A 26,776-nucleotide genomic window follows, 5' to 3' on the forward strand; every position below is an offset into this window, starting at 1 on the left:
TGACATGATAAAAATATGTTTGTCACATTAGATTTTTAAATAGCAAAACTCAATTAATATAAAGTTATCATTAAAGATCTAAATTTTAAAATTTAAGAAGTACATGGACCAAAAATAACTAAATTAAAATACAAAGACTGAATTTAACCTAAAATTTAACATTTTCGGTGAATTATATATATATATATATATATATTATTCATCATATATCTCAATAGAAAGTCTCAAGTATACAAATTATTATACACGAAACAAACATTTTTCCAAGACAATGACTGACATTCGTAATAGATAAACATATGAAGAACTAGTAAGTATGTGTTGATTGAGTTTTATTTTACTAATTAAAACAAACAATAGAGGAATGAATTGCAGGTGTAACTCAAAAATATTGACAATGTATACAGTAGTAAATCTGGCATCTGGATCAGCTTCTTGATTATATGATCTGCAGTGCATGTTCCAACCAAATTTAACAGGTAAGACTATCCTTGGCTCCACACATTTCAGGCTTGCATCAATATGTCCACAATAAGTGTCATATCTTCATATCTTTAACCATTCATAAGATGAAGGGTCTCTGTGGCTTCTTTCTTAAGTTGCTCTGAGTTTGATAGAATTCATCCTGTTGCTTGCTTGAGCACTGGAAACATTTTTCTTCTGATCACTCTTGGTGGATACAGGTGATTTCTTGGATACAGGTGAAGCATATCCCGAAGCTGCAGTTCTCTCAGCAATTCTCTTCTGCCGTTCAATCCGTAGTTCTTCCATCTTCCTTCGCATCTCTTCTTCCTGGTGATAGGCATGTATTGACGTTAGAAGATATTAAGAAATGAAGGGAAACTGTTCATGTTAAAACATATTGGTTGGTACTTGGAAGACATATTCACCATTACCTTCTCCAACTTGCTTTTCTGAATAGCGGACCTACTAACAAGAGATGGTTTCTTGCTCCTAGACACATTTTCAGCTTTGATCTTCCCGATGGGTCCATTTAGAGCTTTAGACCTTGCTTCTTTGGCCGGCTTTTTCGCTTCATTTTGCTTGGCAATGTTCTTATGATTGGAAGGAACTTTCTCAACATCATCATCATCACATTTGCTAGCTGCACTTCTATTTGTTTCTGTGAAAGATAAGTCGATTTGGTAATCCATTGTCCAGGAGTCTCTGGAAGACTCGTATCCAGGGTTTCGTTCAAGCACCATGCAAAGATCAATTGGCTCAGCATCAACTATCTTATGCTTATCTTGTGAAACATCTATTGCGCCATCTGGTTTGCTATGTGAAGTTAGATCTGCAACCATGCTTATATCTGTTTTCCATTGCGAATCATCCTGATTGTCACCTGCTGGTCGAGCTGCTACCATGAAAGAATCATCAACAATAACATCTTTCACACTCTTCTGAGAATATAGATGGTCACTCTCAACAGATAAAACACGATCGCCATTAAAAAGCATATGATCATTGGCTGAATGCTGGTTTTCAGGCTTTACATGGTGGTTTCCAGCAAACCAATCTTCTTCCTTTCCACACCTGATTACAGCTGACTCATTTGCAGAAGCAGATATGAAATCACCAAGCTTATTTCCTGATTCTGCTGATCTCCCTGTAGGTAACAAATCCACTTCTACACAGTCCCCTTTCTTCATAACCGGGCGATATCTTTCTCCATTAACAAAATCATCCAACTTCACCCTACTTTCATCAGTCTCATCTCTCTCAGTCACGACAAAAGAATCAACCAAATCTGCCCGCTTAATGGAAACTTTCTGAGATTCGAAGTTCAAAGGAGTGGTAGCAGAAATTTCACCATCAAGGTTTCTAGCTATGAAATGTTCCTGAACATCCTTAGCTTGCTTCCATTCTACATTCACACTTGCATTTTCCTCACCCTTCATCAGAAGGTTTTGGAGAGCATCCCAGTTGCCATTTCTTTTTCCTCCCTCTGCTGCGTTTACGTCAAGGTCATTAGAGTCACTCTGATAAGAACCATCGGTTGATTTTTCTGCAGTGTGGTGGTTCTTGTCTGCACCTCTTCTTTTGTTGTTACTTGAGTTTGACTTGCCTGAGTCCTTCAGCAACTTAACTGCATCATCCACTTTCTGTTTTAAGGAATCTGCATCAATCAGATCGTCCTCACCAGAATAAGATCCATCCGAAACATGATCTTTTTCTCCACTTCTCCTCTTTGGAGTGATGTAGTTAATATTGCGAATGACGACCGTTCTGGATGACTTCTTACGGTTTTTCTTCCTATATGGAGGATCTGGTGATGACTGCCTTCTATCTTCCTGTTGCACGTCTGAACCTGACTCGCTTCCAGAGTCAGAGCCACTGGATTCTGTTTCCCTTTCTTCTCCTGAATAATCAAGTTGTTTTCTATTTGCTGATTTCTTCTTTGGCTTGGATGATGATTTCTGGTTTGTATTAGGAGGCCACTGCATATTCATCAGATACGGAAGTGGTACAGGCTGCATAGGATGGAAGGGATATCCTTGATATTGAGGTAGCTGGCCTTGAAAATTATACATATGCTGTGGCATCTGATTTAGCCATTGCAATGGCACTTGATATTTTATGGTAGTTGATGATGGTGTCTTATCTGATGCAGGTGAATTCTCATCTGCATGTACATCAGAGAAGCCAAATGTTATCTATTGGAATATGAAGAAAATTCAAATCTAGTGAAAATAAGAGATGATATGCTCGCCATCCTAGCGTGTGTTCTAATCCAAAAGTAAATTTTACATTCATGAGGATTTAAGGATGCCTAATTGATACCGAATACCTCAAGCAAACCTTTAATTACGGTTTTTGTTAAACTCAAGGGAAAAGGCAAGAAAAATGGTGTAAGCCTCTGAGATACCTTTCTTGCAGTCCACAGCTCCAGCACAGGTCGAATCTGATTTTGATGCTTCCAAAGATTCATTTGGAGCATGATCACCAGTAGATGCACCATTAATGGGGAAATTCGGCACGACACTCATATTAGGGTTGCTAATTCCATTTGCAAGCACAATGCCAGATGTTCCAAATAATGGCAGTTCTGCTGGTGAGCATGCCTCAACTGCAGCTAGTTCTTCCATCCAATGACGGTCCGCATGCTTTTTCTTGCATAATTCCTTGAAATTAATGCATGCTTCCCTAAAAATAATCAATGCTTATTTATAAGACAGAGCTTATGTGGAACTAGTCTATGATAGCCAAACAACTTTAGTGCATCTGAAACTTGATGATGACCCACTTCAAAGAAACATTCAGATACAGAATAAGAATTGATCTATTAAGATGTGACTGAGTTCTTAGTGTGTGGTAACTAGAAAAGTATTAGAAATGAACTAGTAGAGCAGAGTCCCATGATACTTATAGTTAATGGTGCACACCTTAACCTGGTTGCTCCAAATGCATCTGCAAAGGAAATGAGATGTTCCATATTTTCCATTGCAAACCCAGCAACCAGCCCACGAGCATAAGTCATTGCTTGCTCTTTCCATAGCAAGGCTTTTCGAGTTTCCAGTAGCCGTTGAAGTTGGACCCTGATCACCAAAATGACCCAATGAATCAATGATATTGATATGGGTATCCAATGCACTAGGAGTACGAATTAGTTTCAAAATAAGTTACTTGGAGTTCTCTTCCAGTATGATGCCATTATTTCTCTCATTTGTATAACCGTTGGCATCTGACCCATACGACAAAAACAAATCAATTAGGAGATAAACTGCAGTTGTTAAAAGTAAAGTGATGTGCAGTTGTTCATTTTGAACCAGCAAAGAGATTTGAGCAAAATGGAAACTTGTGCTAGCAAATATTTAAGTCTTTGAGCAATGAGCATACCTTCCCCCTGCTTTCCATCAGCATTAGCTAATTCGTTGGCTTGAATTGATCTCTCAATTTGCAAGATTTCGCTTTCTATAGTGACAAACCTTTCAAGAACTGCTGGTGTGCTGACAAAGCGCACAAATCTGCACCACAAACAAAAACATTTTAGTCTGAAAGGGTTCTCTTCTAAGCCTCCACCCTCTAATGAACTATAGCTTATTAGAATCCACCATCAGATTGCAGTGGCCGGTTAATTTTATCATAATCCAAGAAATGAAAGGGCTAAATGCTTGAACTGATATCTGATGATTAGCCAAGACTTTGAGTGTTGTAGATAAAACTGGCATCAAAATTAATTTTGTTCACATATAGAGATCAAAAGATTAAATGTACAGATAAGAATCATGGGACATAAACAGAAATCAGATCAATAAACTATGCCATTCATTGCAAATTAAATTCCAATATTGAAAAAAGAAAGAAGAAAGAATCAGTAGCAGATTACCTCTCAAAAGTAGCCTTGGTGAACCAAGGTGTAGAGGGAGCAGGTGGCTGCAGAGTAATCGAATACCCACCTTTGGAAATCTGATCTCTTGCAAATTTGAGGTGACAAATGAAGGGTTCAAAAAGCCCAGAAGCAAGCTTCTCATTCTTTCCTTTGTAGAATAGCACCAGATTAAATCTTCAACCCCAACCCCCCCCCCCAAAAAAAAAAAAAATCAATTCAGTTCAGTACTTCAGTTCAGTCATTTCATTACAAGAATGTGCAAGTGTCAAATCGCGGATTACCTAGTTCGAGTTGGAGTGAGTTGAAACAAAGCACGATCAAGGAGAGTAGCTGAATCCATTAGGAAAAAAGAAAAAGAAAGAAAACAATCAGACAAAAAGCATATTAATGATATTCTTGAAGTAAAGTCCAAGCTTTGGGTTTGGTTTGGTGATTATCGGGAAAGTGCAAAGTGCAAAGTGAAAGAATTAATGAAAGTGCTGGTCAGAGTCGTTAAAGATGTAGATTTTGTTTGAAAAGATGATGAACAACTGTAAATGAACGTGAATGAAAGAGAAAGCTAAGAGATAGAAAGCCAGCGAAAGATGATGAAGCTTCGCACATGCAAAGGTTGATTGGAACGTGAAAGGCCCACAAATAATTCATCCATCACATAAATTACTACTAACTTTTTTGTTTTATTTATAATCAACGAGGAGGTAAGACAATCTAAACACCTACCAATATCAATAACTTTTCACCAATACAACAGTTTGGTAACTTGGAAGATTTGATTGTAACCTTGACCTCACTTAGTTGATATCTGTACCTGCAACATGTTGGGTTAAATTTCCATTATCGTGGCAATGAACTTTGAACGTGAAGGGATGTTGACGAGAGAAATTGAAGGAAGTGGGCTGACATTTTAACCTATTTTTTATCTTTGTAAAGTTGGGTTTGTAATAATTGATAAGTTTGTTTTCCTCGTGCTCATGTTGGGTTAATAGAATTTCGGCCACAAAATTGGTTTCCAAGAAAAAGTTAGCACCGACTCGCTTTTTTATTTATCCTCACTATAATGCAATCATTATAATGCAGATTCCCTCTTCTTATTCTTAAAAAAAATTAATTAATAGTAACTCATATTTTTTTTATTTTGATTCCAATTTCATTTCATTTTATTTCAATTTTTACTTTTAAAAAATTTATCAAAATTATTTTATTTTTACAAAAAAAGATAAATATTTATATCTTTCAATTTCCCAACTCATCCTTTAATTGGGTCCGGACTTAATGGGCATGGAAAGCCATGTAAATATTTTTGAAACGAAAATTTCCCTCTATTTTGGAGCATAGATCTACCATGGCATTGGGGCAGTGTGAGTAGGTAGAAGAAATTTGTTTGGAGCCAACTATGAGACAGCTAGATATCAAACCTTATCTGGAAATTCTAACATTTTGCTATTAGTTAAGATTTAAGACCCACTCCCTTCATTATTCTCTTATATTATTGATTTATGGTACATGTGGGGTTGAAACACCCCAACCAAGCTTATACTTATACCTTACAAAGAACAACAAACTAAAAATATCTTTTATTTTCTTTTCTTTTTTTTTTTAATTTCAATTTTCCGTTGAAATGTTGCAAAATTATAATTCAAAAAAAAGAAGATATCTTATTCCCCTGCAATTTCATCGTGCCGCCCAAATTCTAACCGCCAAAACCAATTTCATTTTTTGTTTAATTAGTATTTCCAAGAAAGTCCGTTGCGGGAGTTTCGCTAAAAGTTTGATGCAAATAAAATAATGTTGGTGGTTACTGGTTAGAATGATATATTATTATAAATTACTCTATTAATAATTAAAATATATCTAAATTATAATTTCTTTTAAATTCCCTTAATTTAAACTTTACTTTTCAGAATTCTCTCCTCCTTTTCAAAACATTTCACTACGTTTGATTTTAAACATTGAACAATATATTTAATTAAATTTTTAAAAATATTTTTTTGAAAAAGAAGTAAAAATATACGAATACTAAAAATAATAAAAGTCACTAAAATTTTTTTGCAAAAATAAAAATGATGAGAATAAAAATTTTAACTTTAAATAAATTAACTCTGATTCAAACTCATATAAACAAAAAAATATATATTGTCTATTTTAACTCAACAAATTGTTTTTTAAATTAACTAAATTTCTAGGAGTTGGTTTTGTAGGAGGAGCCATTTTCTTTACAATTTCACAAAGAATAACAAATGGGATATTAGCAATGTGGTATTGCAAGTTGTAATTGTGGAAAGCTTGTTAATGTTGTGAATTAACGGTCAATGTTAGGCACGTGAGAATCAGAGATGAGAAAATTGGTACATTGCCTTCTTATTTCCTCAGTTCAACTACCAAGGCAACACAAAGTACATACATTTACTAGGATTAAATTTGACGTTGGTAATTTCTGCTACAAATTCAATCGCTGCAATAACCCTCCTCCCTCAATTGTTTGATTTAGAAAAAGTGAATTTCGTCCATTTTGCATCATTTCTGGTTTCATTGACTCTCTTCATTTTTTTTCCTCTCTGTTAACATGAAATTTTACGACATTTTTCTGATGGAAAATAGCAGCTATCATCATTTACACATCTCAGTGAAATTTTCATTTGGCTAAATACTTACTAGTTGAACACTAGTCGCTAAGACTAAAATTGCAGCACTCAAATATGAAACTATAGACGTGAAAAGTGAAAGCCCCATAATTTCTGAACGTCCCTTTAAAGAAAAATCTTATTACTTGTAGTGGAGGAATCTGCAGGAGTGGCCAAAGAAAAGTCAAGAAGGAATTCAAAAAAGGTTATGTGAAATGGAAAAGAAAAGAAAAGAAAAGAAAAAAACAAGTTTAATTTGATTTCCACATTCTGGAGTTCATATGACCAGAAAAGTTAGCTTACACTATTTACTAAGTCGCAGATTACTGTAGCTGATTTCTGGAGGACTGAATCAAACCCTGTTTTATATTTAGATAGAATAGAAGTTGTCGAGAGATTAAATTCAAAGTTGATGTTAATTGAATATTTGATATAAAATATTTTTTCATATAACCCGTGATTCAATTAACTACTATATTACCGTTTTAAAATCAAATAGAATAAGCAAAACCAACTCATCATTGAATTTATTTATTTTTTTGTAGGAGTTTATAGATGAAATCACGAGTATAATACAATTGTAAATAATACATATTTCAAATAATTATAATGAAAATTAACTTAATATAATTTGTAATTAGATTGATGAATCGAGTCTAATTAAATTGATGAATCGAGTCTTAATTCAATTGATATTAATATTATTGTCAATGTAAAAATTAAATTCAACGCGTTTATTCTCCTATTTAAAGATTAGGAAGAGTTATAAAAGTTCTAGACATTTTATAAAAATAAAATTACAAATTGACTGAAAATTAGTTATTTGCAAGAAAAAAGAAAGTATATCAATTATAAACAAAATTTAATCATTATTTGAGTGGCAAATTTAAAATTTTTACAATAGGGTTTGTGATAATTATATATTTAAAAATAATTATAAAAATTATAATGTTAAAATAATTATAATTGAAGTAAAAGTTGACACAAACAATTTTTACAATTACAATCATTTAAAAAAATTAACAACTCTTTTATTATTATTATTATTATTTTGCTACTTACAAATTTTTATTATCAATTTATTGTCTATTAAGAAAATAAAAACTGAATAATGAAGAGTTTAATTTATGATTTCAATTTTTATTGTTGGTACAAATGCTTTAATGATAGGAATTTTTATCAGTATTATATTTAAACTATGAAAATAATTAATTTATTTTAATAATTTTTATTAGTTAATTTTTTTAGTAACATATTAGTTATTTCGTGACACCAATTCACATAATGTTAATATATTATATTTTTTAAGTTGAAAATTAAAATTATTTAAAAAACTATTATTTAAGTCTCTGATTGAATTTGTGTCATGAGTCAACTAGGCATTAACTCGATTAGGGAAATTACAAAATGTACACTTTGTTTTTTATTTTTTACATTTTAATTCTATTATCTACACTTTATTGCCACCATGAATTGTATATATTGATTGAGATAATGTCACAAATTAACTCGACACCAACTTAATATCGATGATGATATAATGGCAACACCATGATAGATAATTGTATTCATTTAGCCTTATTAATCTAATGTATTCATATGTTTAAATTTTCTTTTACTTACAAATTTAATCTATTTTTATTTTAATATCATAAATATTTTTGTGTTATTTATTAACTAATTTCAAACATACATTTTATTATTTATTGTATGTTACTTTGAAACATAAATTTATATTTTAAATACATTATTTTCACACACATACATATGTGATAGAGTATCTAGTAATATTTAAAATTTTAATATTAACAAGTGGTGAGTACAATGGTAAAACATATTACATTCTTAAAAGATAACATTTTAATGAGAGAGGTATCCATGAATCTTGAATATAGATCGTAAAATTAACATTCATAATTAATTATTTTTTTCATGTTTTTCATGATATCTAAATTGAAACATCATAATTGAATTCTTCAACAATAACATTTGGAGGCAGATTTGTTTTACCTACACAGGAGACGGAAGTGCGAAGGCATCCCAAATTAAGGGCAATAGAGGTAGTGAAGGAAGGTTTTAATTATCGTCTATTTTGAATATGAAAATTGGTCATAAATACTTTCAATTCAACACTTTGGACCTAATTACAACAATACATATACATAAATCTTTTGTCTGCAGAATAGCATATTAAATTGAACAGAGAGACTATAATTTTCTATGAAATGAAGAAATTTCGGCGTTTGAGCTGCGCATACTGTGTTTGTATTTTCCAAATCTTACAAATCAAAGGTCTTCTGTGTTAAACGAAGAAAAGTTGTTTCAATTTTGCAACTTTAATGCAGGACCATTTGTATTAATAATGTTTAAATTTTATACGTCATCAAATTATAAATAAAATTATATTATAAGTCAATTTCACCAAACATCCTTAAACTATGACATTCATTCCAATTACATCCTCAAACTATCAATGTTATATCAATTGAGTCTTTTTCGTCACTAAAATTATTTATTTAACTATTAAATAATATGTCAAATCTTATCGTCATAATTTAAAATAAAAAATTAAGAAAATGAATATTTTAAAATATTAAATTTTAATTTTTAAAGTTTTCAGAAGTTTTATCGTTTATATTTTTCTTGATTTTACTTTATATTTACTTGTTACTTTTAATAGTTACGCGTTATCATTATATTTCTTTACGTTTTTCATTTTAAAATTTAGTTACATGATATTTAATGTCATTTAACAGTTTTATTAAAACATATAAAAATATATTAAAAATAACATATTTAAAATTTAGTTACAGTTTTAAAATGTTATAAAATATGAAAACATATTTAAAATGATGATCATAATTTGGATTGTTTAATACATTTTAACTTTTATATTATTTAATTTTTTTAAAAATAACATTATTTGATTTAATACATAAATTATACACTAATTCAAAATTATATAAATATTAGGGTATCCGTTTTAGACATAACAGAGAAAAGACAATTGTGCCTACCTTGTTGCCAACAATTAGTCATACATTCAAGATCCACATTTTTCAAATGTTCATAGTTTACTTGTATAAACAACTGTTACAGAAATTCAGGGCATACTGTCTTCTTTTTTCATTGTTGTTTATTAATCTAAGTTACATGAAATAATTAAAGATTACATAAAAGTATGGTACACCCACTACGTGTTACAAGTATTAAATTTATATTTTTATGAGTATTAATCAAAGGATTCATAGTTTCGTTGTATAATTGTGTGTATATATATATTATACTTAAAATAATTTATTGATTTGGTGGTAAAAGTGAGTCCCATACTAATTCAATTAAAATTATTATTTTTATGAAATAAGTTATAATATTATAAGAATATTTTTATTTTTAATATTTTATATAAAATTAATAAAAAATTAGTACTGTAATTTTTAAATATTTAATTTTATCATTTTAAAAAATTCATTTAACTTTTATATAAACTTTTAATAAATATATATTTTATTTTAACATAAAATTGTTTCACTCTGACTAGGGCATACTCTAGCATATATAATTTATTTTTTAGTTGAAATTTTGAACTCATTAAAAATATTAACACTTTTAACATTTGTAAATAAATTAATTTTGAGATGATTTATTCTAAAAGGATAAAATAACATTTATTCTTTTACTTGACAACTTTTTTTTTCATTTTGGCCTTTGAATTTTTTTTTGTTTATATTAGTATTTGGACTTAGTAGATTTTTTCAAATTAGTCGCTAAACTTGAATTTTATTAAGGTATGATAGTATGAAGCTTTGAGATTATACTATGTCAATCACTTGAACTTTTTAATTTTTTAAATATATAATTTTTTTGCTTAAAATATTTAAAAATTTAGGTGATAGACATGACATAATCTTTAAATGCCATGTCATCAAACCTTAATAGAATCTAAAATCATGGATCAAGTTAAAATTTTTACCAAATTCAAGAACTAAATATTATTTTATATCATTTTAAAATTATATTTCATGTGGAGTTTATATTTGTTTTAATTTATAATAAAATTTAATTCCCATTTTTAAACATTTTTATTATTATATAAAACTAAGATGTAAAAGTTAAACACTTTTTAATATTTGTGATTATTTCGTTATTTCCAATTTGAGTATTTTGAGAGTGCACCTTATTTATACAACCCTTACCATTTTTCAAACAAACATTTCATAGTTAATTTCACGAAATATGAATGGAATTAATTATTTGTCAGGGTTAATTTAAATGCACCAAACATCTTTTTATATATATATTTATATATATATATATTTATTTAAATTGAAAATTTAACAAAAAATATACAATATTGAACCCATTTACAATTTAGGTTTTGATAATAATACTTTTCTTTCATTCACAATCTCTTTTTTTCCCTTGCTTATATTTTTGGCAACGTTCTTCCTACGGACAAATCTTTTATTATACCATAAACACTTGAATATTTTCTTAACATTTTCATGTATGAAGTAAAAATTTCACGTCGATCGTATAATTGTTTGAATTTGGCAACTTATTAAATATTAATGTCATCATTTTTATTAAAATATATAACTTTAGCATTCAAAGAAAACACAAATATCACAGTAAAATTTTATGTATTAAATCATATTATTCTTCATTTTAAACTACAGCCATGCACGTTCAACTTTGAGTTGCATTTTCTTCGCAAAATGGCAATGCAGGGTGGCTGGCTGGTTGAAATAAATTCACTAGCCCCTTTTGGTGTTTTAAATGAAAAATGTGAAAGTGCTCAGAAACCTCGAAATTGCTTTAATGCAAATCAAGAATAGAATCATGTGCACCGCCCATTTTAGTTCTAATTCTTCATTCCCTCGATTTGTAGATCCCTTCTTTGCTTAATCTGCTAGCTGTATTTCTCCTACAAGTTATGAATGTGCTAAAGTCTTAATTTTTATTTGATTTCAAATTTCTAATCGATCCTTTCTGCTGGCTATGCTGCTTAATGGCTGCTGCTTTATTTATTTATTTATTTTGATTTGGTGTTGTATCTTGTGATATGTAGTGCGACATGTCATTGTCATCATTATTTTATCACCTTCTAGTTATGGAAAATTAGATTTAATTAAAAAGAAAAAAAATGGAAAAGTGAAGCATATGTCGTAAATAGCTATCTAACTTTATTATTTTGGTGACCCCATGATGGGCAAAAATAAGAAATTCGCCCCTAATATTTCTGGTCTAAGACATGCAATATTATTTCATAAGAAAGACTACGTCAATGAAGCGAAAACTAAACAAAAAAAGAATACCATATAAACGTGTTTGAAGGGTTAGGCAAACAAGTGGAAAACGGTCGAGGGGGTCAAGCAATCAAGGCTTTTCTTTTCCTTCTTGTTTGTTTTTCTTAATTATTTTTGCATGCTGTCAAACATAAACCGAAGAATTTTAGAATTCTTCCCTTGAAAATCAAATTTCAGCCATTAAACAACTTCTATTAGAGCTTTTATAAACCTATAAATACATCAACTCTCAGCGTCTCGCTCAAGCTCTCTTCAAACAACTTCCAAACAAAAACACATTAAAAAGCAAAAAAAACCCTATTATACACACTTGGCATCAACTGTGTCAAACTTTGAATAGAGTATATTTTTAGCTTCTCCAAGGAGCCATGCAGCTGCGTTTTTATTCGTCTGCCAGGCACTTGTACCGCAATATCCTTAAACCCAGAACCCCAATCCCGGCAACTGCCAAGACCCCATGCGATATCTTTATTAACCATCGTGGAACTGACACAAAGAAAACTATTGCGGGGTTGCTTGATGACCATTTCTTCAGGATGGGGTTAAGGCCATTCCTGGATAGCAAAAACATGAAGCCTGGTGACCGATTGTTCGAGAAAATCGATCCTGCAATTCGCGGTTGTAAGATTGGTGTGGCGATCTTTTCGCCCAATTATTGCGACTCATACTTTTGCCTCCACGAGCTTGCTCTTCTAATTGAGAGCAAGAAGAGGGTTATACCCATATTTTGTGATGTGAAGCCATCTCAGCTTCAGGTTGTGGATTATGGAACCAGTTCAGCCGAGCAGCTGGAAAGATTTAGTTGGGCTCTTGAGGAGGCAAAGTACACGGTTGGATTAACATTTGACACTTTAACAGGGTATACATTACGGTGCCTTTTTTTTTAAAAAAAATTGCTAAAATTGGAAACATCGATCATTGAATGAAAATTCTGATTTTTTTTCCATTTTTGGGTATGTAGGGACTGGTCGCATTTCTTGAATACTGCAACCGATGCTGTGATTAAGAATTTGGTGGAGTTGGAAGCTGAAAATTCATGCAAGAAAAGTACATATATTGTGCAGGCTCGTCGTGAACGAGGATGAAAAATTCTCTATTCATTAAATTTTTTCCTTTAACCCCCAAGGTTTTTTTTTTTTTTTTTTTAGATTTCATTGAATGCTCATGAATTTAACCAGTTTTTGGTATAGAAACTAAAACCATCCTAAACACTTGGTAGGGAGATCTCCAAATAAGTTGTAAAATTCTTCTTCTTCTTTTTTCCCATCTCCCTACATTAACAATAAGTGAAGAAATAGATGCAAAAAACTGAAAACATTTGTACCATATTTTGTAATATATACATGTGTATGAACATATTATATACAAATTAGGTCGACAGAATTTAATATTCTTTTGTAATATATAAGTTGCAGATTCAATAAAATCGTTTTTGTTTTTGTATATATATTTATTTCTATGATGAATCTGGGTTGATACCTAGAAATTTACTTTCATGTTCAGCAACTTCCACGACATTGCATCCATCTATCAGTACCCCTGTAGGATGTAACGAAGTTCTCGTGCATTTCTTGGGAAGTATTATTTTATGCAGGTACAATATCTACTGTGTATTTATGTTCTCCAAAAAATTGCATTTTTTATAATGTGGCGAAACGAACTTTCGAAATTATAAAAATCTTGAAAAATTAGACATGCATTCATCTTCAAAGCCAAGAAATATACATAGCTCATGCAAAAATACTTATAAAATCAACCGAAATAGAAATAGAAGCTTCAAATATTACACAATGTTGTGGAGCATATAGTATACAGTAGTTAGTTAGAGTAAATATCGATCCATACTATTATTTGAACTTTTAATTGTGCTTGTGTCGTGTTACGAGTTAATTAGATATTAATTTAATTCGTAAAATTAAAAAATAAATATTTTCGTATTTTAAATAAATTATATTATTTGATGGTACGTATAGTGTAATTTGAATTTATGCTATATCAACTAGAAAAACTATCACACGCATATGTATGTGGAAATAATAACATATGATAAATAATGAAATATTTGGTTTAAAACTAAAATTTTCACGTATTTAGAGCACGGATGTGTATTTAAAAATAACATACAATAAATAATAAAATGATTGTTTGAAATTAATTAATAATAATAACACATAAAATATGTACAATATTAAAATAAAAAATTTAGATGAAATTGTAAGTAAAACAAAATTTAAACACGTATATATCGGATTAAGAACACTAAATGAATGCAATTGTTTATCATGGTATTATTATCAATCCTAGGTTGGTATCAAGTTAATTTGTGACGCCAACTCAATCAACAACATTATTAATTAGTATCAGTGGCGAAGTCAAGAGGGTCCTTTAAAATGAAAACTTTTCTATTTAAGCCCCTTTATAGTTTATAAAATTTTAAATTAGTAATAGTAAAATTACACTTTAGCCCCCCAAAAATAATAAAAATTGATTTAGTACTTCAAAATTATAAATATATAGACTATTAAAATTGTGAAATTACATTTTTACTATCGTAAAAGCATACAATTCAAAATATGGTTTAGTGTTAAAGATATATACTATTAAGTTGATGTCAAGTTGATTGTGACACCTACTCAATTAATAACATTATCAATATATACAATTGATGTAGATAATAAAGTATACATAATACAATTAAAATGTAAATATTACATAAAATGATATTTGGTTTAGTGTTAAAGTTGACATTTTATTGATGTAAATATAAATATATCATCAGTTCAAATCTCATCATATGCAATTTTTTACTTGCTTTTTAAAAATATATCTACACTAAAGTACCATCGAAAAATATAACATATTTTAATTATGGATGGTTGAAAGGACATTTTCATAATTTTCTTAACTAAGTTAGTGTTCGGTTGACTTATGACACTAACTTAATTAGGAGTTTAAATAATATTATATTATTATATGAAAATAAAGCTTTAGTTTATTGATAAAGTTAGCATTTTATTGATGTAATATGCAAAAAGTTATTTTAAAAAATTGAAGTGCCATCAAATAATAAAACATATTTTAATTATGGAAGGATAGTTTCATAATATTCCTACCCGGAGTTGGTGCGTAGTTAGCTCATGATACTAACTCAATTAGGGTATTAAATAAAAGTATAGATAAAACCTTAATTTGAAATATAATGGTTATGCTTTTTAATATGTGGTATCTTGTGATTCATTGATGATGTATGGAACTTATATATATAAATTGATAAATTATAAAGTTATATATTATCAATGCATCAAATATAAATACATATTTAAATAATAAAGTTGATATAATATTTTTTGTAAATTTAATTAAATATTTCTAGTTTTAGATTTGAAAATGATTTATACTATTAATATATCAACACTGACAAATTTTGTTTTTAGTATTAATTGGAGAAAAGCTATCAGCATTGACTTTGAGAGATTTGAAAAGGTTAGTGATTTAGATGCCTAATTACCATCACATGCTTGTCAAATTGTTTAATGGCTAAGAAATTATAGGGGATATTTCCCCTCTTAGATTTCATTGTTTATTGCAAAAAAAAAAAAAAAAGAAGAAGAAACGAAAACAAAATCAAAGCACGTTCTTATCATTAACTTTCATCTTTCTTTAACTCTTACATGCAGTAGATAAAATTTTAAGATTAAATCAGACATCATATACATTTACAAATATACATACATACATACATATAAATGGATAGCTGCCGAGAAAAAAAAGATAGCAATAATCAGCACGATTAATCTTTAAATATCAATGAAAATTTAGCATTGGGTGTTTTATTCTGCACAAGAAAGTATTGATATTAAGTTGACTATTTGTTTGGGTCTGTTAGTCAAACTATCAATTGTGGCGTGGGATCAATGCTTCTCTAAATTTATATAAAATTTGGTGTTAAATAAATGTTGATGTTTAGTGTGGTTTAAAGAAAAAGTGATTAATTTGATAGAGAAATGTAATTTTTATTATTATTTAGAAACCAAGGTTTAACTTGTTGCGACATGAATCATATTTACATTCATTTTGTTCAATTTATGTTAAAACGGAAATTATTTAAATTATATAAGTAAAGTTAAAGATTGATAAGTGTTTTATAAAAGTATAATAAAATATTAAATAAATAAATATTTTAAAAAGAGAAATTCATGTTAATTTTTCAAAATCGCTTATAAAATCCACTATACTAAATTCTAATCTTTTATATTATGCTTATATTCTTTTCACTTTGATTCAATAAAATTAACAATATGAAAATATTGTCTTCAGTTAAATTTTTGTTAGACACTGCTTTTGTACGATTTCAAATCACGTTACCTCCATCTCCTATTCTTAATATTGCATTAAAAATATAGTTATTAAATGTTTATATAAAAATTAAATATTGCTTTGGTTGAAATAGTAAAGTTCAATGTTCTTTAGTTCAAATATTATTATGTGTAAATATTTTATTGACTTATAAAATATAAAACACTCGTGTTAATATAACTTATTTTGTAATAAGAATGTATTTTTAATAATTTTTCAATTAAATTAAAACTCAATTGATAAATGACACTAATCTAATTAAAAACTTTATCATAGTAGAGATGAGGGAATAAAATATAAATTTCCAAATTCAAATTTTCTAAAATCAACTATTTCAACCTTTTAAATCTAAAATATTAAGAGAGGTAGAAAATATTATATATTTATGAAATGTTATTTAATACACAATTAGTGTTTACTCTCAATATTGAATGAATGATACTTGTAAAATTTGTAATGCCCCATGGTTAGAGAAGTTTTTGGGTATGTTTGTTTTGTGTTGTCAAATTTAAGTATGATATTAATATATTTTATATTTATTTAATTTTAGTTCGGTTTAAAATTTAGGCTTAAAATTTTATTCAAACTTATTCATATGTATAAATAATTAATTCAAGCTCATTTTCCTACTCATATTATTTTTATTTTTTGAAAATTATTTATACTATTTTTATTTGATAGGTATAATTTTTATATATATTTTCATTCATTAAAAATATAGAGGCGACTTAACATTTTTTTAATATTTACATTATAATATTATATAATAATATATATTTAATTTTTATGTGTATATATAATATATAAAATAACATACTATGATATATTACAAACTTAAAAATGGATGAAGCTTGAGTTCTGAATATTTGAGCCTGAGTCCAACCCATATTTTAAGCCGATCTAATTTTTTTACCCAAACCTAATCTTCAAGTATAATACTTTCACTCAAGCCCTTCCAAATATTAAGTAACTTGTCGGGTTTGGACGGATAACTCAACCGTCCATCCATACTTGGATACTTCACATGCCCCACACCATAGAGAAAGCATTGTCACGACGCCATCAACCTTGAAAATGGTCACAATAAGATACTTCAGATGGAGATTTTTTAACTCAACAAGCAGAGTTTAATAAATTATATGTATTTGTTTTAAGAGAAATTATTTGGTGCACTGCTAGTAGAGATTTTAGACTCAATAAATAGGGTTAGGGGATTGAGAAGTGCCTTATAAGTGTTTAAAAAAAGAGAGACACTTGTTAGTTTTTTAAGACTATTTATGAAAAAAAAAAAAGACTGTTGGTGTACCGAATACTCACTCCTATTTTAATTTATTTAATATTCTCTTTTAACACACATAACAACATTTCATTCTACTTGTGAAGTCATTTTACTCACAGTGTAGTAAATAAATTGTTTTACCTAGGCATAAAATAAAACAATTATATTTATAAATTAAAGAAATAGATGAGGTGAAATTGAAACTTTATTTAGTTAATAGTAAAAATAATGTTATAGTAAAATGAGGAATAACATTGAAGATATGTAGACAAATATTAGATTAAATCTTAGCGCAAAAATCTAAACTTCTAAATTAATATATTAAGAGTTAGACCGTTTCAGATGAAATCTTACGATATAAACAGTTTGGGCAAATCTTTGTTCCAAATTGCTATATAAACAGTAAGGTAAGGTTATCGTACTCAACAACTCCATCTCTTTTGGTTTATATTCGAATAGGAAAAATGCTTGAAATGTCCTAAAATTAAAGTGATAATAATTTAACAACTCTCATTTCCTTCTCTAGAAAAAAAAAAAATTTCAACTCTCATTTCCTGCTTTAGAAAAAAACAATGAAAATGAGGTTAAGAGCAAACTTTATTTTGGCTACTGCTGTCAACCTATGGATGGTCCACACAGTGGCTAGTTTATCGAACATAGGTATCAGCCATGGACGTCATGCTAACTCTCGGTTCCTTCTTGACAATGGGGTTTCTCGGACCCCTCCTATGGGGTATTATTTAATTCTCTCACTTTAGCCTTCAAAGCTTTGTTGAGTGAGATTAGATTTATTAACCCAGGCTGATTTTGGTTGCAGATGGAATAGCTGGAATCACTTTTGGTGTGGTATAAATGAGAGTGTTGTAATGAGTACCGGTAAGCTTCTCAAATGAATTACTCCATTAATATTTTTTATTAATTGTAGATATGCATGCATGAGACCACCACAACACTCTAAGTTAATTCCATTTTCTGACTGTTTCACCCTTTTATTACTTAGACTAATTAATTTTGCCTTTATTTCCTAACTCAATTTATATACTAGACTGCACATTAATGAACCGTCTTTTACTTAACAAGAATTGTCTACACAGTTGTTATGAATAGGTCCAACCCTGGAATTCTTGAAATTACACTATAGACTTCTTATTGGAACGCAGATGTTTCAAATTTGAAGACCACGTTGTTTTCTTTCCTTGAATATACCCTAGTCTTGACACACTGACTTTCAGTTTGAAATTCTTACTGCGAACTTCTCCATTTGGTCTTGGTTTTGACATAAACCCAGACTTCCAATCTTGAAATTGTTGAAATCAGAGATCTGGGTTTAATGTTAGGATTTGAGCTTATAGCTTTCATATTCTTTTTAACTCGGGTTTTTATAATGTTCTTTTTTTTCCATGAACAGCCGATGCACTTGTTTCAACCGGTTTGGCATCACTTGGGTACAAGTATGTAAACCTTGGTATGTATTTAGAAAAACAAGAAGCTTTTCTTATTTCATTGTTGATTCTGTTGACAATAACCAACAAATCATACTTAGTGATTTCATGAATTTTTACTAATCTTTTTTTACTGTCATTGTGAAATCAGATGACTGTTGGGCTGAATCGGAAAGAGACGAGAATGGTAAGTTAAGAGGCAAAGCCTCTACCTTTCCTTCAGGCATCAAGGCCCTTGCAGACTACGTTCATGCTAGAGGCTTGAAACTTGGGATATATGCTGATGCTGGGTAAACATCCATCCCTCTGTTATTTTTTTACTGTCTACATTTTTTGTTTTGCTTGTACAACAAATGTATGTTAAAATAGAATATGAAAAATTTAAACTTGGTTCAATTTCCACAGTAATAGAACCTGCAGTAACCAAATGCCTGGCTCTCTTCATCATGAATATGAAGATGCAAAAACTTTTGCTCAATGGGTGGGTATCCTTAATCTTTGGGGCATTTAATTTGCTTAAATGACGGGGTTTTGGTTAATATGGGGCTTCCTTTTTTTGTAGGGAGTTGATTACATCAAGTATGACAATTGCTACCATGATGGTACAAGAAATCGAGAGAGGTAGAATCATCCTATTATATGGAGCATGTATTTACGATATAGTTATTTCATATTTTTCTTTTTTACTTTTTGGAAGATATACTGCTATGGGCCACGCATTGCAGAAAATTAAACGGCCAATTCACTTCTCTTTATGCGAATGGTACGTGTTTATTTGATTGCTTATATCAGTTTTACTTAAAAATTAAGAACTGAGTTCTTACAACGCAATTGTATTTTCCTTAGGGGACAAGAAGATCCAGCAAAATGGGCTGGTGCCTATGGCCATTCTTGGAGGACAACAGGGGATATTAATGATACCTTTGCAAGGTCTATTGCTTTTCATTTATGTATTCATTTATATCCAAAATTTATGGCAAGCATTGAATCGTTTACTTTTTTGCTCTTTTTCAGTGTAACTTGGATTGCAGATTTAAACAACCGTTGGGGGAGATATGCTGGACCTGGCAGGTGGAATGGTAGTAACTGCTAAATTTTAACCGTTGTTTTTAATATTTATTTTGATAAATTTAAATGCTATTTCACTAAGTCAATCCATAATTCTAATTCAATTAGATCCTGATATGTTGGAAGTGGGCAACGGAGGGATGACTATGGACGAATACCGGTCTCATTTTAGCATTTGGTCTCTTATGAAGGTTTGTCTAGTCATTGCAGCCTTCATATCCTACCTTGCACGTACTCTGTTGAGATTGTATATGTAAATGTTGTGTTTCCAGGCTCCTCTTCTCATTGGATGCGACCTTCGATCTGTAAGCAACAGGACCCTAAGGATCCTTGGGAACAAAGAAGTGATAGAAGTAAATCAAGACTCACTAGGAGTTCAAGGGAGGAAACTACGATCCAAAGATGGCCTAGAAGTATGGGCAGGGCCATTATCAGACAACAGGGTTGTGGTAGTGTTATGGAACCGAAGCGAATTGAGGGCTCTTATAACTGCTGTGTGGAGGGATTTTGGACTCTCTCCTAACACACCAGCCATTGTTAGAGACTTGTGGAAGGTAAGCCTCAGAGTTGCCTCTGATTTGAGGTTTTAAATGAATCTGTTGTGACTATTTATGATATCTGTATTGCAGCACAAATATGTTTCCATGAATAAGCGCGATAGATTGACGGCATCCGTAGCTCCTCATGCTTGCAAGATGTATGTTCTGACACCACTCCAAAGTTGAAGGAGGCTATCATTTTATTGAACTTTTAGGATAGTTTAGCATTTTTTATTTTTGTGCATAGCCCCCTTTGGATCTTTTTTTTTTTTCCTTATTGAGTGTTGAGGGAGAATCTAGTAAATGCAAAATAAATTATTTCATCTGAAGCAAATAAAATTCAATTATATTTGAGTCAGGGTATGATGAATCGATTTTAATTCGATGTCTTGTGATATGAACAAAGTATATGATCTTGTCAGCTATATAAACCAACGTGCTGTTACCCGAAAAGCAAGTTACTTGGCTCTGGTAAAATCGGTGGTTGCCTTTAAAACTTGCTTTGTAAGACTTGACCTATTCCATGAAATAGTATGCCAGCAGCTCCATGTTGCTGAGACTGAAATTCAAAGAATTTTATTGCTGAAACTTGACCAGCTTATATCATTTTTATTTATAAGTTTTGACTTACTAGAAACCAACCTCCTAGCAAATTGCGGCACTTTTACTTTGGGCATGGAGGGTCAATTCCTTTTTTTTCTCATGCATTTCCCTCGTGTTTTTTGGTATTGGTGACAGCGTATCATCCATATTATTGAAAGTAACGTTCAACTGATTGGCACTGCATTTTGAAGCAGATAAAAGGATGTAAATTTATGAAGGCTGTAGTATGACCAGTAAATAATAAAATCCAAAAGACAAAGCACTATCAAGAAAAGCAACCTCTCTGTTATCTATATATGTAAATTACATGTATATTCTAATGGATTACATGCAAGGAAATTATGGAAAGCTGCCGGGTCAGAAACGCCCCTTGTTCCATGGATTTATGCCTCTTCTCCAAGTTAAAAGAAAAAGGGTTTTTTTTTTTTTAAGCATACTCTTCTTCCTAATTTACAAGCAAAAATGTTGTCAAAATAAAACATTAAAAGTAAGCTGTTTAATTAAGCATATCAGGGGACTTTTAACATAGATCTATGAAAAGAAATAAAATTGAGCTTTTATGAAAAAAATATTTGTAAGGGTCAAAAAAAAAAAAATTAATGCTTGCACACCTTACACTCTTCCTTTTTCTCTTGAAATTAGTTTTAGGGACAGAAGCGATAGTATCTCACATAAGAAAAGCATGACATGGAAAGCGTAACAGGCAGTTCCAAACCTGCGACCCTAGAAACCTGCCCCCCCTTCCCAATTTTCCTGCTTTTTCCTCGCTTATGGTGGTCCCCACCACCTATCCCACCACGTGTCTCCAATCTTATGTGCCATGTGTCATCAGATCATCGGTGTCCACTTGGCTCCATATGAGCCCAACAGCCAGCAAGCCAGCCACTCTCCCTCCACCCTTCCCCCTTATAACATCAAGTCATCAACGTATCTCTTAATTTCTCAATTTTTTTTTTTTTTTTTAAATTTCCATCTACCTTAGGCTCAATACTCTTCAACTCCGTAAATTCATGAGAACTGGGAATATAAGATTGAACCAAAGCTGACCAGCGAAATAATGGAGAGCACAGATTCATCGTCGGCGTCGGCGCACCCGCAACTCCCACCGGGGTTCCGATTCCACCCGACCGACGAAGAGCTGGTTGTTCACTACCTCAAAAAGAAGGCCGCCTCTGCTCCTCTGCCTGTTACAATCATAGCTGAAGTTGATCTTTACAAGTTTGATCCATGGGAGCTGCCAAGTACATATATGCATATACGAAAATTTATATTTGACCATGTTTACATCCATCAAGTACTAGTCTTTGAATTGTAGTATAACTTTTGTAGGTAAGGCAACTTTCGGTGAGCAAGAATGGTATTTTTTTAGTCCTAGAGACAGGAAATATCCGAATGGAGCGAGGCCTAATAGAGCTGCAACTTCTGGTTATTGGAAAGCCACTGGGACCGATAAGCCGATTGTAACTTCAAATGGAAATCAAAAGGTTGGGGTTAAAAAGGCTCTAGTGTTCTATAGAGGTAAGCCTCCCAAAGGGATTAAAACGAATTGGATCATGCATGAATATCGCCTCATCGACAACAACTCATCCACTTCCAAACCTCAAATTGTTGATCTTCCCAACAGGAAAGCTTCTTTACGGGTATGTATAGGGTTATCCCATCCGTTAAAAGTTCCATAGAACTAAAGATCCATATTCATACAGTGCGTTGTTTTCAGCTTGATGATTGGGTCTTATGCCGGATTTACAAGAAGAACAATACCCAGAGACCTATGGAGACAGACAAAGAGTACACCATGGAGGGCATGCTGGCAACACAACTGCCAACTTCTAGCCATCAAAATCTAAACGCTCTTACATCAAAAGCTACAAGTTATGGTTCACTGCTACAACATGAAGATAATTTCTTTGAAGGGATATTAACCGAAGGGATGCGAAGCAGTTCCAATATTTCGCAACTAGCAGTGTCGTCGAGCTCGAAGCAAAATCTTCCCATGGCGTTTCCCGTTAAACGAACCCTTCCTCCTCAGTACTGGAACGAACCAAGCTCAACAGGTTCACAGTCGGGGAAAAGGTTCCAACAGGGTGATATAAATTGTAGTAGCAGAGGTGGCAATATTGATGATACCAATTCGTTTGTTTCTTTGCTGAATCAACTACCTCAAAACACTCCGTTTTACACTGGAAGCATGGTTGGATCCCTTGGCGATGGGGTTTCACGGCAACAGTTTATACTCCCTGGTTCCTAGAATGTTTTGGAAGCAACTGTAACTATAACTAATTTAATAATTCTCGGTACTCATATATTGTGTGAAATGATTCCAGCAGGGGTAAGAAAAACGTATTCTTTTGGTACTACATAGGCGAATTATTGTATATGCATTATATATAATACTAGAGAAATAATAATTTCATCGGGGGATATAACTATTAATGGCGGTTCGGTATCCTCTGCAATTATTTGATGTTTACAAAAAAAGAAAAAATCTCAAAATACACATTCGAAATGAAAACTGAAGAGAACCTTGGATGTTTAATACTTCTTGTCGATTTAGATTGATGACTTATTCGTTTGTCATTTCATGTTAATAACATTATTTCTTTAACAATCAACGTCAAAGCATTGATGAAGTTTAACGTACAACTCATAGTTAATGGATTTAAATTTCCACATCTTCAATCCTTACTCTATGACGTCTAAGCAAATGCATGCCTTCTTTTTTCTTGTAAGATAATAAGTTAATAACAATTCTGAGTGGAACTCCTTATGCTTTGATGTTGCTTTTCTTTTCTTTTTACCTTTTTGTTATTTAAAGTATATATATTAGTGCTAGGTTATAATATTGTATATTAAACAAATCCCATATACTTTTATCTATAAAATAAATTGTACTTGTTTCTTATGTTTTTTCAACATATAGCCTCTTATCTAAGGGTTGAGGAGGAACTATTGATAGTTCTAGGCATTTCTATTAAAAAATATTTCCTTTTTGAATTAAAGTATCATTTATGCTTTTTTTACCGTATATATAAAAACTAATCATTTTAAGATTCATGACCGCCACTTCTAATATCATTTGAGTAGTAACTTTTTTCCAAAAATTTATATACTTTATCATTACACAAAACTTATTAATTCAAATATTTTTTAATCAAAGCATAAGGCAATTATACCAAATAAATTAATAATCCGAAAAAAACCATGCATTTTTATCATGGGTTAATATTTAAAAAGTAATAAACTTTTAAAAACAAAAATCACAGATGGAGTCTAGTGTGGTTATCATTAGTATTTTGTTAGTACAGGAATATAGGAATTTGAGCAAGCTTAAGCGTGTTTTATCCTCTCATTTACAGGTTTAGAGAAGTTATAGGTAGTTTTAAACATTATATTAAAAATTATATAAAAATTAAATCTCAAACATATTCTAACCTTGATCATGAAAAAATTACCTTTTTAGGTTTTCTAAGAAAGTTGTATAATATCTATACTATTATTTAAATTATTGATTGAGTTAGTGTTAACCGATACCATCTCGCTTAAGGAAATTACTATAATGTCATTTCATATTTAAAATAAGTTATATTATTCGAGAGTAATTTGATCTTTTTATTTTGACAAACAATAAAAAGTATGGATATAATGGAACTTGAATCCATACTAATTGGGTGTGTAACAGCCCGTTTTTTAGTGGTGTCGGAAACAGTGGTTTTGGGGCCACCAAATTCGACAAGTAAGTTCGTAAATATTATTATTTAATATTTAAAAATCACATGTGATTTTAAAAAGGTTTTTTATTTGATAATTTATGTTATTTAAGCAATTTATTAAGTTCGAGTGGTAAGATCTTAAGGTCAAATGGTTTTAGAAAATGAGCTATCAGCATCTTGTTTCTATAAACTGAGCCGTAAATATTTTTATAAATATTTACGGAGTTTCATTAAGATAGTATTAAAGTTTCGTTCAAAATTTTTAACGTTTCGATAGTTATTTAATTAAAAAGGACTAAATAGTAAAAGATGTAAAATTGGATCACTATTTAATTTGAGTGATTAAATGGATTAAGTATTAAATGAGGGAGGTTTTATATTGAAATTATAACAATTATATTATTAGTGGATGGTTATGGCTAAGTAAATGGTTGAAATTTGGTTAGTTTTTAAAGGGTAAATTAGTAAATTAGAAAATTAGTAACATAAATTACAAGAAAACAAATATTGTCATCTTCTTACTTGTGAATTGAGTGCCGAAAGTTCCATGGGAGAGTATTCAAGTTCGGCCATGGTAAAATTTATGCATGATAATCTTTTTTTTTTATCTATTTCTTTTAATTTTTGAGTTTTTGAGATCGTTGCAACTAGGTCTAGCTAGTTTGTATCTTCGATTTTGAAACTGTTAAAAATTTTAAATGTTCCTATTGATGAATCTAGTGATTTTTGATGTTAAATGATGAATTTTAAATATTATTTGTTATTTAAAAGTATTTTATTAAGTGATTTTTGATGAATTTATCGATTATTAAAATAATAAAAGTACACGGATTTTTTATGAAATTATTGAAAAAATGGGCTGAAATGGAGACTATGAATATTTGGCTAGTGGGAAATTGCAATAAAAATGTTTAACTTGCATGTTTTAGGCTCAGAGACTAAATTGAATAAAAGTAAAAATTTAGGGGTAATTTTATAAAAATGTCAAAAATGACTAAATTACATAAAATATATTGTTTTATTGTCTAAATTAATAAATTGAATGAAATTATTAATTTAGATCAAGATCGAGTGGAAAAAAATCGAGGAGAATGGAAAATTACTAAATAGCCTTTGTACTTTGACATTTCTGCGATTTAGCCAGGTAAGTTTGTATGTTTAAAATTTTAATATTTATTTAAATTGATGAATGGTATGACATGATGTATATATGTATATATATTCTGTAGTTGGCAATGAATTATTATTTGAGTTATAATATTGAATTTTGATGTTCGTTTTGAATTGAACGCGAGATAAAGTACATTTGTGTTTGGAGTGGTGATGGTATTGGAGGGAGATATCGGCATATTACTCAAGTAAACCGAGGTTTAGTTTTTTTTGCTAACTTTCGCGTTATACTTTCTGTTTGGCATGATTCGGGTGGATTAACTCTTTTGAGCTTCTATTAAGCTCTTATGAGCTTCTGTTGGTGTGTTTGGGTGGACCAGCTCTATGAGCTTCTGTTGATGATGTA

General features: G+C 30.5%; 4 protein-coding genes across 6 annotated transcripts; 3 read left to right on the forward strand and 1 right to left on the reverse strand.

The window, feature by feature from the left end:
• Positions 1-237: 237 nt before the first annotated feature.
• On the reverse strand, positions 238-5,176 carry LOC108457209 (COP1-interacting protein 7). Of its 3 annotated transcripts, none has more exons than XM_053027968.1 (9): positions 5,054-5,176; positions 4,615-4,663; positions 4,331-4,507; positions 3,841-3,968; positions 3,628-3,685; positions 3,387-3,539; positions 2,870-3,147; positions 897-2,626; positions 238-792 (listed from the first exon to the last, which is right to left on the reverse strand). In XM_053027968.1, the coding sequence occupies exons 6-9, from the start codon at positions 3,479-3,481 to the stop codon at positions 595-597; spliced, it is 2,301 nt and encodes a 766-aa protein (XP_052883928.1). In that variant the 5' UTR covers positions 3,482-3,539; positions 3,628-3,685; positions 3,841-3,968; positions 4,331-4,507; positions 4,615-4,663; positions 5,054-5,176; the 3' UTR covers positions 238-594. The 3 variants fall into 3 exon arrangements, with proteins under 3 accessions (XP_052883928.1, XP_052883927.1, XP_017611621.1); XM_053027967.1 differs by lacking the exon at positions 5,054-5,176 and adding an exon at positions 4,935-4,987; XM_017756132.2 differs by lacking the exon at positions 5,054-5,176 and having other exon boundaries at positions 4,615-4,987.
• Positions 5,177-12,577: 7,401 nt separating this feature from the next.
• Positions 12,578-13,348, forward strand: LOC108455122 (TIR-only protein). The gene is made up of 2 exons (XM_017753730.2): positions 12,578-13,122; positions 13,225-13,348. The coding sequence occupies exons 1-2, from the start codon at positions 12,632-12,634 to the stop codon at positions 13,346-13,348; spliced, it is 615 nt and encodes a 204-aa protein (XP_017609219.1). The 5' UTR covers positions 12,578-12,631.
• Positions 13,349-19,491: 6,143 nt separating this feature from the next.
• LOC108455123 (alpha-galactosidase-like) lies at positions 19,492-21,379 on the forward strand. The gene is made up of 10 exons (XM_053027475.1): positions 19,492-19,527; positions 19,572-19,630; positions 19,746-19,821; positions 19,903-19,961; positions 20,038-20,103; positions 20,187-20,270; positions 20,355-20,419; positions 20,517-20,599; positions 20,681-20,962; positions 21,038-21,379. Exons 1-10 carry the CDS (start codon positions 19,492-19,494, stop codon positions 21,131-21,133), a joined length of 906 nt encoding a protein of 301 aa, XP_052883435.1. The 3' UTR covers positions 21,134-21,379.
• A 1,113-nt stretch (positions 21,380-22,492) lies between these two features.
• Positions 22,493-23,976, forward strand: LOC108456322 (NAC transcription factor 25). The gene is made up of 3 exons (XM_017754921.2): positions 22,493-22,791; positions 22,880-23,190; positions 23,268-23,976. The coding sequence occupies exons 1-3, from the start codon at positions 22,608-22,610 to the stop codon at positions 23,796-23,798; spliced, it is 1,026 nt and encodes a 341-aa protein (XP_017610410.1). The 5' UTR covers positions 22,493-22,607; the 3' UTR covers positions 23,799-23,976.
• The last annotated feature ends 2,800 nt before the right edge of the window (positions 23,977-26,776 follow it).

Source organism: Gossypium arboreum, chromosome 5, assembly GCF_025698485.1.
Source record: "Gossypium arboreum isolate Shixiya-1 chromosome 5, ASM2569848v2, whole genome shotgun sequence".
NCBI lineage: Eukaryota > Viridiplantae > Streptophyta > Magnoliopsida > Malvales > Malvaceae > Gossypium > Gossypium arboreum.

Excerpts from the sequence above, each read along its gene's own strand:
- LOC108455122 (XM_017753730.2), top strand. The coding sequence starts at position 12,632 with ATGCAGCTGCGTTTTTATTCGTCTGCCAGGCACTTGTACCGCAATATC. Across the intron at positions 13,123-13,224 it reads ACATTTGACACTTTAACAGG|GGACTGGTCGCATTTCTTGA; the intron begins GTATACATTACG and ends TTGGGTATGTAG.
- LOC108457209 (XM_017756132.2), bottom strand. The coding sequence starts at position 4,673 with ATGGATTCAGCTACTCTCCTTGATCGTGCTTTGTTTCAACTCACTCCA. Across the intron at positions 4,508-4,614 it reads CTCACTCCAACTCGAACTAG|ATTTAATCTGGTGCTATTCT; the intron begins GTAATCCGCGAT and ends TTGGGGTTGAAG. Across the intron at positions 793-896 it reads AGAAAAGCAAGTTGGAGAAG|GAAGAAGAGATGCGAAGGAA; the intron begins GTAATGGTGAAT and ends GCCTATCACCAG.
- LOC108455123 (XM_053027475.1), top strand. The coding sequence starts at position 19,492 with ATGACTGTTGGGCTGAATCGGAAAGAGACGAGAATG. Across the intron at positions 19,631-19,745 it reads GGGATATATGCTGATGCTGG|TAATAGAACCTGCAGTAACC; the intron begins GTAAACATCCAT and ends CAATTTCCACAG. Across the intron at positions 20,963-21,037 it reads TTGTTAGAGACTTGTGGAAG|CACAAATATGTTTCCATGAA; the intron begins GTAAGCCTCAGA and ends TCTGTATTGCAG.
- LOC108456322 (XM_017754921.2), top strand. The coding sequence starts at position 22,608 with ATGGAGAGCACAGATTCATCGTCGGCGTCGGCGCACCCGCAACTCCCA. Across the intron at positions 22,792-22,879 it reads TGATCCATGGGAGCTGCCAA|GTAAGGCAACTTTCGGTGAG; the intron begins GTACATATATGC and ends TAACTTTTGTAG. Across the intron at positions 23,191-23,267 it reads ACAGGAAAGCTTCTTTACGG|CTTGATGATTGGGTCTTATG; the intron begins GTATGTATAGGG and ends CGTTGTTTTCAG.